Source organism: Orussus abietinus, unplaced genomic scaffold, assembly GCF_000612105.2.
Source record: "Orussus abietinus isolate OABI.00-Male unplaced genomic scaffold, Oabi_2.0 scaffold60, whole genome shotgun sequence".
In the NCBI taxonomy this organism is placed as follows: domain Eukaryota; kingdom Metazoa; phylum Arthropoda; class Insecta; order Hymenoptera; family Orussidae; genus Orussus; species Orussus abietinus.
Window position 1 is genome coordinate 551,542 of NW_019394447.1, and position 12,819 is coordinate 564,360.

General features: G+C 35.9%; 3 protein-coding genes across 5 annotated transcripts; 2 read left to right on the forward strand and 1 right to left on the reverse strand.

Moving 5' to 3' along the window:
* The first annotated feature begins 2,681 nt into the window (after positions 1-2,681).
* LOC105696622 (geranylgeranyl transferase type-2 subunit alpha) lies at positions 2,682-5,300 on the forward strand. 2 transcript variants are annotated; one of them, XM_012419227.1, is made up of 7 exons: positions 2,682-2,919; positions 3,001-3,111; positions 3,194-3,312; positions 3,402-3,589; positions 3,655-3,852; positions 3,924-4,523; positions 4,613-5,300. In XM_012419227.1, exons 1-7 carry the CDS (start codon positions 2,917-2,919, stop codon positions 5,047-5,049), a joined length of 1,656 nt encoding a protein of 551 aa, XP_012274650.1. In that variant the 5' UTR covers positions 2,682-2,916; the 3' UTR covers positions 5,050-5,300. The 2 variants fall into 2 exon arrangements, with proteins under 2 accessions (XP_012274650.1, XP_023288152.1); XM_023432384.1 differs by lacking the exon at positions 2,682-2,919 and having other exon boundaries at positions 3,026-3,111; positions 3,196-3,312.
* A 97-nt stretch (positions 5,301-5,397) lies between these two features.
* On the reverse strand, positions 5,398-9,372 carry LOC105696621 (GATOR complex protein WDR24). Of its 2 annotated transcripts, XM_012419224.2 has the most exons (13): positions 9,282-9,372; positions 8,963-9,165; positions 8,651-8,767; positions 8,346-8,568; positions 8,057-8,270; positions 7,691-7,939; positions 7,448-7,608; positions 7,167-7,350; positions 6,930-7,083; positions 6,725-6,848; positions 6,031-6,538; positions 5,770-5,931; positions 5,398-5,706 (listed from the first exon to the last, which is right to left on the reverse strand). In XM_012419224.2, the coding sequence occupies exons 2-13, from the start codon at positions 9,057-9,059 to the stop codon at positions 5,578-5,580; spliced, it is 2,322 nt and encodes a 773-aa protein (XP_012274647.1). In that variant the 5' UTR covers positions 9,060-9,165; positions 9,282-9,372; the 3' UTR covers positions 5,398-5,577. The 2 variants fall into 2 exon arrangements, with proteins under 2 accessions (XP_012274647.1, XP_012274649.1); XM_012419226.2 differs by having other exon boundaries at positions 6,031-6,529; positions 8,963-9,350.
* Positions 9,373-9,703: 331 nt separating this feature from the next.
* LOC105696623 (FUN14 domain-containing protein 1) lies at positions 9,704-12,229 on the forward strand. Its single transcript, XM_012419228.2, has 4 exons — positions 9,704-9,839; positions 10,164-10,324; positions 10,436-10,631; positions 11,690-12,229. The coding sequence occupies exons 2-4, from the start codon at positions 10,176-10,178 to the stop codon at positions 11,870-11,872; spliced, it is 528 nt and encodes a 175-aa protein (XP_012274651.1). The 5' UTR covers positions 9,704-9,839; positions 10,164-10,175; the 3' UTR covers positions 11,873-12,229.
* The last annotated feature ends 590 nt before the right edge of the window (positions 12,230-12,819 follow it).

Below are 12,819 nucleotides of genomic sequence, written 5' to 3' on the forward strand. Positions count from 1 at the left end.
TGAATTGTCCGCCGATCCTGATGAGCCGGTATATAGTCGGCCCACATTCCCTGGTGCTACAAGTAACCTAAATTACTCCCTCCACCGGCGACATCATCTTCAGGTGGACTGAGGAGACTCGTACTTACCCCACCTGCAGGCAGGTAACGCTGGTATACAGTGGCGGACACGAATGCCTCCCCTGTAGATACGACATCGCCTGTGCAGGATGGGAGGGCATTGATGTCTCCCAGTGTACACCTATACCTGCACATTCGAGTTCATCCCACCGACGTTCACCAGCTCCTCGTGAAGCGAAGTGTCATCGGGAGTCCCCCACCCCCGAGATTACCGCCTCTCACTCCTGATGGTGAATTCCCTTTTCTTCTTTACACCGTTTTTATTTCAGAATTCTGCACCGTAGCCGAGGTGGGCTCGTGGAGGTATGGCTCTTAAGGTGAAGTGAAACCCCCCTCAAATCAGCCGATTCGAATAAAAACTTTTTTTAAGGGTACTGGATAGAACTGTCTGAAACTTTGACTCATGACTCGTGAGCACCTAAGAATTATCCTGACACGTTGAAAATTTGGATTTCTGAAACCAATTTTGTAACTTAGCCCAGACCAGAATCAAAATGGCGTAGAGCTCTCACATTTCGATCGATATCCAATTATTGAAGGCTCTAATATGAGAAACGAAAGGGTCAGGACAATTGAGCAACACCTCGAGCAACAAAGGAAACCTTGCGGAAATCGTAAACGACGGTGTCGATTCAATCTGGTTGGTATCTGGGAAAGTTTCAACGTGTTTCCTGAATGTTATGAAAAGCAGTGTCGAAACGCAATGTTGCTTGCACATTGAGGATGTGCAACTTTCGTTAGATTTTCAGACAGGTTATTACGTTGACCTTATGAAAAGGATGAAGGATTCTAACACGGGAAACGAATTTTTAAATAAGGTTTAATAAAATTAAATAACTTTGAAAGGTGACAGCTATTTGAGAAAGAATATCAGTACATCGCACTAGTGTATCCTTAAACCTGTATTTCCATGTGCGCGGCATTGAGTGAATATTTTTTTCCTAGATATTAAGTTTCTGTCCATAAAAAGATTTACTGCGATCCTGTAATATAATGAATATTCAACAGACATTTATAGAGTATTTATAGGTCAACGAAAGTACAAGGACCTTCAAAGTCTTATAGAAAAGGGATTAGATGATCATATTTGCCGATCGATTAATATTTTACGAGTGCTTTAACAATACAGCCTGACCCTCGGCGTTCGCGTTAAAATTTATTTGCACTCGATATTTAATTTCACGGGTTCTCCGAGTATGTACTCGTGTTCACCAATGCCAGGCTTTCAAGGCGAATCGCTCAAACTCGACCTCGTAACTTTTTACCGGAAAAAAAAAAGCCGTGTAATCAGGACGTAACAAAAGTTTAAAATTCAGTTTCAGTCAACTTTCTACGTGAGGATCAAAACATGAGCCTTTAATGGACACATGTCGACGGTCTACTCCTGAAAAGGTATGAGTAATAATTGGAAGGGGTTCACGTCTATAGTACGTATCTTAAACATAAAAAGATTCAAAATAAGATGTCGAATAGTCGTTCTTCTAACGTTCGTTACAACTATCGGAAAATGAATTTTCCGCGCTCGTGTCCTTTTTCCCTGTCTTTGACCATCGACGAAAGTATTTTTAAGAATGTTTTTCATGATACATTACTGTACATACCAATAAGGGACCTGTGCAAAGTGAGAGCATGATGTGCAATATGTTACAGAAAATAACCAGAGAGAACTACCGAAGAGGGGATAGCGGCCATTTTAAGTCGTTTTAATTACGTATGGTCTTAGGAGGTAATCACAGTGAAATTTCGCATATAACAGTGCCAAAGCAACTTCATAAATCGTTCTGCGAATAAGAAAGTGAGAAATATAAGAGTCAAGCTGATAAAAGATACACAGATTTCTACAAGTTCAACTGTGCAACAAAGAGAAAACAATCTGAACCTGTGCTGCCATCTGGTGGCTCAGAAATTAACCACATTTTTGACGCTTAGAACATATATATCTAGACCTCGATTGACCTCCCATTGCCAGATTTTTAGTAAGCAGTATGGATTTAACTGTGTGGGTAAGTTGTCGGGACACGTAGCATTCGTACCCCTTCCACTGCAAGGCGGTCTACATAAATATATGTCTAAAATCTGATTGGTCCAAGTGCCGTCGGCACACGTGGTCCATGTACATAGTATTCGAGTTTACTCCTTCCACTGCTATGCGAGGTCTAGATATTATGATCTAAGGGTATTTCATTTATGGCTAAGGGTATCTCACGATACCTACTGTGAATGATACTAAACTTTTCCTCCAGACTGTACAAACGGTGCGCACGCATCGGCAATCTGAAAGAGGATCAGTGATGGAATTCATCTATCATTCCATCTTCCTTGCACAAATGCGTACTCAACTTGGTGCGACAAGGATGCAAATTCAACCAAATCGATCTCTCTTCGGAACAAATTTACCGTGTACACTTAAAGCCTAGTTCAGCTTAGTTCCAATAGGTAGCGCTAGCAGCTAGCAGCGAGCAGCAACCAATGAACGATGGGAATTATCTATGCCATGAAAAATACGCTTCGATCATTGGTTGCTGTCAGAGTTTTTGGATTCCTGCAAATTGTGCAGATTGCTGCCAGCAGCGAGCCTGTCTGAATCAGGGTTAAGCTACTATATGTTTCAGTGCTGCTCAACCTGATAAAATTCTAACGTCATATTAATCGGTTTTGTGTCTGGTATTGGGTCCAAATTATTGGGCCGAAATCCAACACACAAAGAAAAAGAAGAATCGGTTTTGTGACATTGTGACACACAACCTATCACCGAGTCGCTATTTTGATCGATCATCAAAAGCTTCAAAAAAAGAATATGGTGAATATGTTAAAATGAGGGAAGAATGACGAAGCATTCTATATTTTGTTGTTAGCTAAGAAAATTATTTATTTATTTTAGCACGGCCGCGTTAGAGTCCGCACCACGGCTGAACAGGAAGCGATAAAGAAAGTCGAGAGAGCCAAGAAGGTTGCCGAGTACAAAGCTGCGATTAGTATAGTTTTTCAAAAAGTAAGAAAAAAGAATATATGATATTAATGTAAAGATCATATCGATAACCACTAAACGAATAATAATCCTGTTTCTGTATTAGAGAAAAGAGAATGTATGGGATGATGAATTGTTCCTAATTACGGAAAAAATGTGTTTAAAAAATCCCGATATTTATACGTTGTGGAACATTCGACGTCAAGCATTTAATGCAAACAATTGGTAATTAAGAAACACGAGTAATTTATATTTTGAAGTGTTATTTTAATCAAATTACTCTGTAAAGATTGGAATTTCTATTTAATTTGTAGGTCAAAAGATATATATCAAGAAAGATTACTGAAGGAATTAACATTGACTGAAAATTGTTTACGAGAAAATCCAAAGTCTTACAGTGCATGGCATCATAGACATTGGGTGATTGATCACTTACCTGATATCAATTGGAAAGCTGAATTGGCACTGTGTACAAAATATCTCAATATGGATGACAGAAATTGTAAGTACTTGTTTTATATGTGACTGAATTAAATTAAAATTTACAATTACTTTCACCACCCATAGTTCATTGTTGGAACTACAGGCAATACTTAGTTACAAAGGCTGGAGTACCCGATGCAGAAGAATTTGAATTTTCTACAGCTAAGATATTGAACAATTTTTCAAATTATTCATCATGGCACTATAGAAGTAAAATATTATCAAAAATGTTCCCTGATGAATCAGGAGAATTACCAATCCAAATTGAAAAACATAAAGAAGGTAATGATTCATTAAAAACATATGCAACTTACTTGCGACATTATTGCATTCTTCATATTTTGTATTCACAGAACTTGACCTTGTAATGAATGCAACATTTACTGATCCAAATGATTCAAGTGCTTGGTTTTATCAACGGTGGCTCTTAGACTACCACAATGTATCAACTTGTGCATTTTGGAGAGCACAAATTACTAACTCCGAAATTACTGCAGTATTTCATAAAGAAGTTTCAATTGATCCAATGACAACATTTCTAAAAATCCAGGACAATAAAATTCCTCTGATATGGAAATCTTATGGCGATAAAAAGTTTTCAAAGTTGTGGTCTGCAACTTTTTCAGAACCATTAAGCATCTTTCGCAATGTGGACATGATTCAGTTCCATTTCGAAGGAACCAGTTATTCTTTCAGACCATCAAATCAAGTACAAACATGGATAGCAGAAAGTACAGGTTTACGTATAATTAAAGATAATTCACAGTTTAAAGAGCAATTAGACAATTACAAACAACTGAGTGAGATGGAACCAAATAATAAATGGGCACTACTTACTAGGATATTTCTTATGAAAAATATAGACCCTATTGCCTATCATCAAAACATACTAAATGACATCAGTGCCTTATCAAAGATTGACAAACTTCGTTCTAACTATTTCAATGACCTACGTAAGTAGTATGATTTGACTACCATTCAAAGTTTGCAGGAATTTTATATAGAAATTGCTTTTATATATAATTGGTCAACTTCTTTTTAGGCAGCAGATATGCACTGGATTTTGTCCTGCATCACTTGATAAGAGGGACAGACATAGAAGTGGAATCAAAAATAGATTTTTCAGGACTGGATCTGACAATGTTTTATAATGAACAATATTGTAGCTTTTTGGAAGAAGTGAATCTTAATTCAAATAAGTTAGGGAATTCATTATATCGTTTGCAAACTTTACAGAATTGCAGAAAACTGTCTTTGTCAAACAATGACATTAAGACTTTAAAATCATTCCCAACTTTGAAAAAATTGGAATATCTATCTCTGCAAAATAATGATTTGTTAAGTGTTGATGAAATAATAGACGTCGTAAAACGACATGATTTAAAAATATTAGATATCCGAGATAACCCAGTAAACAAATCAAATAATATTTCACGTATATCAAACATTTCACCAACCTTAGAAATAATAAAAAATTGAGTATTCAATTGATGTAAATATTAGAGAATGCATTGATTAGATTGTGTAAATATCCATGATCAATTTCGTATTTTAAATATGCGAATACAATTAATAATTGAAAGCAGCTTTTGGTATGCAATTTCATACGCTTGTTTGCAATGTATAGTTCAAGATTAAAACAATTTGATAAGAAAACGTTGACTTTGTTAATGACTAATATTACTTGTCCTCAAACTTATTTCCAATAAAGGGCTTCTAGTTACAGTTAATTCCCATATAATGTATCCAATAAAAAATAGGCACCACTCTACCAACAGACTTAATGGAGTTCAAAAATAAAAAGATCGTTATTTATATCTGACTAAGAAACAAAAAATTGACTAGTCAAAGCAGGTAATTAAACAAATTTACACAATCATAAAAATTATTTCTATATTATCATTATCTAAACGTTGCAAATTGTTAAAGCTTGTCCAAAGATCTTACATGAAGATCATGAAATATATGATACACTGTACTGTATTTACTATCAACAAGAAGGGTTTCTTATGTGTACTCGCAAGCATGTCCACAGCCTGTTGGACATTGTCGATTGATATGAAACCACTCACTCATATGCATGACATGTCCTCCATGCATACAACCCTGGCACCATACATATACTCCGTGAACGACCTTCAAAAAGCAAATTCATTAAATGCACCGTCGTTCATTGAGACATTCGTTTGTATAACTTACCTGGTGACAAACTGAACAAAGAGCATGTCTAGATGTATGACATCGATCGCACAGCCAAGCAGATCTCTGCAAAGGTTTCGTGCAACAAGTGCAAGAAGCGTGAACTGTTGTAGACTGTTGATTTAACTGTGATATGGAAGGAATCCACGCTAACTGAATAATCTGTAAAGGTAAGCATTAAATAACTTACACATAAAGGTCTTAGACATACGAACTTGAAATATACATATTCATCGACTAAACATTTCAATCAGACCTCACCTGACTAGCAACTTCCCATAACTTAAACCTTCCCAGCATGTCTAAGTACTCTAATAACCAATGTTCTTGTATTGCCATTTCAATATTTAAATTATTCCTCCTTTCTCCGAGGGCAATTAAAATGGAAACCGATGTCTGTATATCCCGTATACTTGCATGATGTTTCAAAGCTTCCTCTATTATTTGAGTGGGATCCCAAAACGAAGGTTTTGGGATAGATGTAACTACCAATTGACAAGGTTGATCTTCAAGCATTACCGAACCAGAATCATCGTTATTAATGTCTGGTGAATGGTTAGGAAATTGTTCTGGGGGTGGAGATCTATCCTGTATTTCGTGGCGTAAAGGAAAAGCTTCTTTGGATAACGTCCAATCATTTTCACTATTTATAATATTACGCATGTAACTGCCATTATACTCCATAGTAATAGGTTCCAGCTCTCCTTCACCAAAGAAAAAGTCACCTTTTGGTTGCCGTTTACTGCCAACGAAAGGTCGCCTGTAACCACTTTAAAAATATGTAATTGAAATTTAATGTAATTTATATTACACTAACAGTGCACCACAAAAAATTAAAGAAAAAATCTTTTCTTACGAGAATGAAGATAAACATTTCATTTCTAGTAGAGATATTGCGATCGAATAAAAGACGTAATTAAGTAAAAGAATTTCTAAGTAATATTAAAAAAATTACCCTGGTAATGCCGATCCTATGCAGTTTTGATTATCTGGTGTTTCATCCGTTTCAGTCTCGTCATCGCCCCCACTAATGATACCTGGTGTTTCGCCTTGTAAAGATTTGACGTCACTTTCCAAACCTTAAAAGAATGTATACGTTTTTATTAATTTTATCTAGTATACAATACCAGTACTTGCATCAAATTTTATTTTAAACCAACCTGTATTAGGTTGATCCATTGTTGCTCCTAAAGTAATTTGTGCTAAACTTAATGCATTTGCTCCTTCATCTTTAGATATAGCTGATAGTGTTTTCAAAATACTGCCCATTGGATTTGCATACAATGTCTTTGTAATATTCCACACCGTACTTATCTGAAATGTGATAATGTTGAAATAGTGTTAATTTAACAAAGTTGTTAGTTAAAATTAATTTTACGTAAATAATATTAACTTACATCATTCCGACCTGCATTGCTAGCTACTACTGCATTATGATCACAGATTTCATTCAATCTTCCACTAAGTTGATAACCCTCTGCACATACTCTAAACCACTGAGATTCACATGGATTACTCATTGTGAATCTGTGCATCATACTGGATGCCATGCAAAATGTATCATTGCTCGCAGGAACCTTCCTATAATAATTTAATGTAAAAGTATAAAAATTAGCATCGCTATTATGATGCCGAAGTGTGTTAAGTAGATCACACCTTATATCTAATTTACAATTACCTCATAATGTTGGATAACTGTTTCATTGTAGTCGGTGCATTGACATTAACTTTACATGCATATGCAATATCGCCTTTTGTATTCAACGCAATGCCTTGAGGATTTGCTTTACTTGCAGGTCTAACTGCATCTTTAAATACATGGTGATACAACGTGCAATCCTGTAAAATGTAAATCAAGTAAAGTACATTCAAAATGCAAAATACATGGCATTGACCAAGCTTAAAATTCTAAAAATTTTACCCTGCTAGTAGATAAAAAAGATTGAGGATCACCCCTCCAAGCGACTCCAGTTGGAACGTCTTTGTGTTCGTTAAAACTTGCAAATGGTATGTACGGCCTTCTAATGTCCCATACATTTATACTACAATCAACAACAAGAGCACAACTAGCAATATGGTATTTTCTTTGAGGTCTCCACTTAATTCGTCCAACCGAGGCTATTGTATGAATAGTATATTCACACGATGGCTTTCCCGACAAATCCCACACCTTTAAATGGAAAATATTGTTAAATGGATACTACTGTATTTTTAATCGTAGAACTGGACAGAATGTGATGGAAAGTAATGACTAGATTTTTTAATTTGAAAGTATATTTGTGAGTACCTTGATAGTTTTGTCTCTTGATGCAGTTGCCAGCCAAGTAGCTTCTGGATGCCAATCGCAAGCAAAGATAGGCCCACTGTGGGCAGTAAAGTGTTGAAAATAACGGTCTGGACGACGTAAATCCCATTGTTGAACATGACCGTTTTCAGAGACTGCAGCAAAAGTATGTTGTTGATGTGGTGAAAATTGCACATCTCGTACAGATTCCGTATTACTGAGATTTCAAAAATTATTACTGTGATATCACTGGAACACCTTTCTGTAGTGACTAACAATACTCTTCCTTTACCTATAAAAAGTTTTAGTTGCTTCTTTTATCCTGAGATCGAAACATTTCATTGTACCATCTTGAGATCCAGATATAAGCCACATGGATTCTGTTATATGAAAACTGACTTTATTGACAGTTCTTTTATGATCCACAAAAACATGTTCCTGTTTTGAACGCGACGGCCGATTCAAGTTCCAAACTACTACTGCACCATTAGTAGCTGCAGTGGCTAATATGTGATCTAAAAATGTTATTTGAATTATTGATTAATATTATAACTAGGCAGTCAATCAATTATATTAAACGTTTATTAAAAATCTTACCATCAATTAGATTCCATGCTACATCATTGCACGAAAAATTCAAGTTCAAGTTCTTCCCTACCCTTAAGTTACATACTTCTTCAAATCTGTCCTCCAATAATGTAAATATTTTAAATACTGAAATAAAAAATGAATTTTATGTGACGTTTTAAAATGATTAACGTCTTAACAAATCAGCATCATTTTTAGAACTTCTAAAAAATTAAATGTATACGCACTAATTGAAAACGTTTAATGGTACAATTTCAAACAAGTGCGTATGCATTATTTATGAAAATAATATGAATATACAAAATTATAATAAATACATACCATTACGACCAGCTATGACTACTTGGCTATTGTCTTTATTGAGTGCCAAAGCATTTGCTGGCCCTTCTTGGGTAATAAATACTGTCATCGATGACATGCTGACATATTTATTCTTAACAGGTTAATGGTAACTGTTATTGTCATCGCTGCTTAACACATTACATAGATGTAACAAATATCGGCAAGACGGAATCATTGTGGCCCTACAAATTTAATTTCCCTTCACTTGTTAGAATTATTCCAAGCACGTTTTATAGATGTCAAATTAGTAATCAAAAATTAGAAAATATCTAAATTGCACCTGATTGCAACTACTCACACTGAACCATAAACTACTACAGGTAAAATAATAAATATACAGCTCAACCCGCAAATTACAACCGCTCGAAACGCCTTGGATGCAAATTATTGGGCGGTTTGTCAGTCAATCATCTCTCTCTTTATGTCTCTTTTATTTCCATGTATCGACCAATAACTGTTGAGGTTAACTATTTCCACCAATGAAAACGGTTCGGTTGACACACGAAGTATCTCACATATTTACCACAGTGTATGTTACGGAATCGCGGGAGATGTTCACTTTTAGAAATCTCACTAGATTCTAGTTACAGAATCGACCTCCAGAAAAAGTACGTCAAGCTGTGAATCATTTGTATATTAAACCCGTGACTTACATACTACATATATATATGCATGCATACCTATATACTTACACTGTTATATACTTACACTGTCAGCCGTAGCCAGACGTTACGTGTGGTATCCGTCAAGCTTACAGTTCTGCGAAATTACGAAGAGACCAAAGTGGAAACCAGGTGAGCCGACATCGTTGTCGGCGTGGAGCAGTAAAGTTTGGCGGAAGTGGCGTCGTTTTAATGTAAATATGTTTTCTTTACTAAACCTTGAATTAATAATTTTTCCATCTATTCCGTTACCGTTTTGAAATTCCTGATACATTCGAATGGAATTAATGAACAAAGGAATAAAGTGATCTTTTTTGTATGACGTAAAACTTATTTCGCATCATGTTGTAGACTAATCGTGCTTCCACATATACAACATAAGAATAATTTATTCATTGAAAAGGGTGTGTATTTAGCCGTGAATGAATAGCTATGATTGTACTGTTTTCTGGTTTGCTTTAAATGGATCGTGAGGTATTTTTATGATTTTATGCTTAATACATTAATTCAACTTTTAGAAAAGAAGAATAATGCCTGTTATTAAAAGGAATGCAAATGATGCCGGGGATGATATGTACGATATCCCTGAAGAGGCGAAATCGTACATAGAAAAAATCCTAGGAGATGTAGGTAAAACATCTGCCATGAAACAAATAGCTATTGGCACATCGTCAGGATGGTATGTGTATAATGTTATTGCAAGTGAGATGATGTGTCATCTAAGCGAGTTTTAAGTATTACACGTGATTACTTTAATGTTCATTAGTTCTTTTTGATCTGTGATTATTAGGATGACAGGCTATATAATGATGAAAGTTGGCAAACTGGCAGCATTCGCATTGGGAGGTGGAATCATTATTCTTCAAATTGCAGCGCATCAAGGGTATATCAAGATCAATTGGGATAAGATTAGAAGAAAAGCTGAAAAGATCTCTGACAAAGTTGAAGAAAAAGTTACTGGCGAGGGACCCAAATTTCTGGACAAGGTAATATTAGTGATACCTTGAGTGATTACTTGAACTTAACCTTGAAAACACTCAGCAATAGCTAATGATTATAACTCAAGTAAAAAATGTTGTGTTTTCTAAGTAGTACATAATCTTCACTGATGTAACCCTGTCTTTATGGGTGGGGCAAATCCCTACTATTTTATGTCCACCAGTAATAAGCAATGGTTGCAATTAAGATTTATTGTTTCGTCTTTTTGCAGCGCAGAAAAACTTTTTTAAATACCTTTTGGCATATTTTCTAAAAGAATCATTATTTTTAAAATGCTGTTTCATCGTATTTGTTCTGGAGCACTATCAGATTCCATTACAAAGATTAATCATGTCACCGTACTTATATGAGGTCGTGTGCCTGCATGTATCGTTAAAATGTTATACTCTTATTTTTCCAGGTACAGCAATTGTGGAGACACAACTCATTCCTGGCAACAAGTTTCATCGGTGGTTTCATTCTCGGTCTAGCCTCATGAGTCACAAGGAAATCTACATATATTGAGCGAAGACTAGAGACTATATAGAATAAATTGTTATGCATGTTCGTACTCCAGCTGCAAATTATTCGCAACGTACAACGTAAAAGATTTCCATGTCCATTTCGCAAGCTTTGGACCTTTCTTGTGATATTCTCGGCCATGTAGAATTATCAAATGTATATTAGGAAGTCATTGTGTGGAAACATTCCTTTTTGCAAATATAATATATACATGTATGATTCATACAATTTGTTCATTTATGGAATGAAAATGTTGCATAAGTATATCCCCCAAATAGCTTATCGGAAGAATAATTCTAAGAAAAATCAACTGACATACCCTTGCTGATTCTATCTCTGAGAAATCATAGGTAATTTGGGTTCGAAGCTTGCGTGACGAGCTCATGAACTTCTCCGTAACCAATTTCATCGTTTTATTATTGTCGTGTTTTCAAATTGGACTTTGGCAACATAGAAAATGAACAAACCGAGAATGTGAAATACAATTTTTTTATTTCGCATGTCTCACGAATCTGCTAATGCTTAGACATTGACATTGTTCCAGGTCGAAAGATACGTGGACAACAAATGCAACAAAGCTGAGAAATTGCTAAAGGAAGGCGAGTCTAGTACTCGACGCTGGTACAATTCAGTGGTAGGACGTCCTGAATGTACCGTTAAGGAATTTCATGTATTTCTGGGTTCATTCTTAGCAGGCTTTGCCATTGGTGTCGCCATCACCAAGTAATTTTTCCATGACTGGTCAATTTAACTTAACGAGAAACGTGAGAAAATGACGAAACAAGCGAAATATACGGTCGCTAGAGTATTAATTAACATTAATTTTTTTCTTAACTATTTAATATATCTATCTATCTGCGATAATAGAGTCCAAAGTAATCTCAATAATTGAGAAAAGCGATTATGATGTCTTATATGAAAATGTGTACTCGCACAGTGCAGGACGTCTGCATGATATGTTGATTTGATCCCGAATCTCCTAAGCTGTTGGAGTATTGCTCCTGTTATCTCTAGGATATTGTATACAAATATTTCTAAATACATCGATAAGATCGAAATAAACCTCATTATACCTACGATTAAATAATTATTTTTCATGTTAGCCGATCCTGACCTGAGCTATTCGATTCACTTTAATATTTTTCGCATTTTAAGTACTATCGGTGGTGTCCACCCTTAATGATCGACGTTCCGACACAACTACACAAAAAGTTTATAAAATATCCCAGTCAACGGAAGGGGTATAAAAAGCAATAGAGTTGTCGAACAAGAGATTTCTATCCGAAGCGAGCAAGTTTTTCAGTTAATATATTCTGTTAAAAAGATACTGGAATAATGGGAAATCGGATCTTTTTAAGGAGTAATAATTGCGGCGGTTATTCACGATCTAATTCCCTAGGTGATAAAAACTGTAAACGAATTGGCGCGGTAAGCAGGGCGCCTGCGCTTTTCCGATTCTCTTTCGAGGGGAGTTTCGATCGACTGGGGGTATCTAGGGCCGAGCGCGGCCAAGTGTTGGCTCAAGCCCAGTTATATACGTTTTAGAGGGACGACCCTTTACTTTATTTCCGCCAAATCCTCATTTCATGACTGAAAGTTGACCTCTCGACTCGACGTGGGTCCAAGCACGATTACTCCCGCGAGTTTCACGCCTCCAGGTGCCTCGCAACTCGA

What these genes read in the sequence shown, in the direction of transcription:
- LOC105696622 (XM_012419227.1), top strand. An exon ending in TTAGTATAGTTTTTCAAAAA is followed by an intron (nt 3,112 to 3,193) that starts GTAAGAAAAAAG and finishes TTTCTGTATTAG; the next exon opens with AGAAAAGAGAATGTATGGGA. An exon ending in CAATATGGATGACAGAAATT is followed by an intron (nt 3,590 to 3,654) that starts GTAAGTACTTGT and finishes CACCACCCATAG; the next exon opens with TTCATTGTTGGAACTACAGG.
- LOC105696621 (XM_012419224.2), bottom strand. Translation starts at nt 9,059, where the DNA reads ATGTCATCGATGACAGTATTTATTACCCAAGAAGGGCCAGCAAATGCT. An exon ending in GCAACTAAAACTTTTTATAG is followed by an intron (nt 8,271 to 8,345) that starts GTAAAGGAAGAG and finishes TTGAAATCTCAG; the next exon opens with TAATACGGAATCTGTACGAG. An exon ending in ATAGGATCGGCATTACCAGG is followed by an intron (nt 6,539 to 6,724) that starts GTAATTTTTTTA and finishes ATATTTTTAAAG; the next exon opens with TGGTTACAGGCGACCTTTCG.
- LOC105696623 (XM_012419228.2), top strand. Translation starts at nt 10,176, where the DNA reads ATGCCTGTTATTAAAAGGAATGCAAATGATGCCGGGGATGATATGTAC. An exon ending in ATTGGCACATCGTCAGGATG is followed by an intron (nt 10,325 to 10,435) that starts GTATGTGTATAA and finishes TGTGATTATTAG; the next exon opens with GATGACAGGCTATATAATGA. An exon ending in GACCCAAATTTCTGGACAAG is followed by an intron (nt 10,632 to 11,689) that starts GTAATATTAGTG and finishes ACATTGTTCCAG; the next exon opens with GTCGAAAGATACGTGGACAA.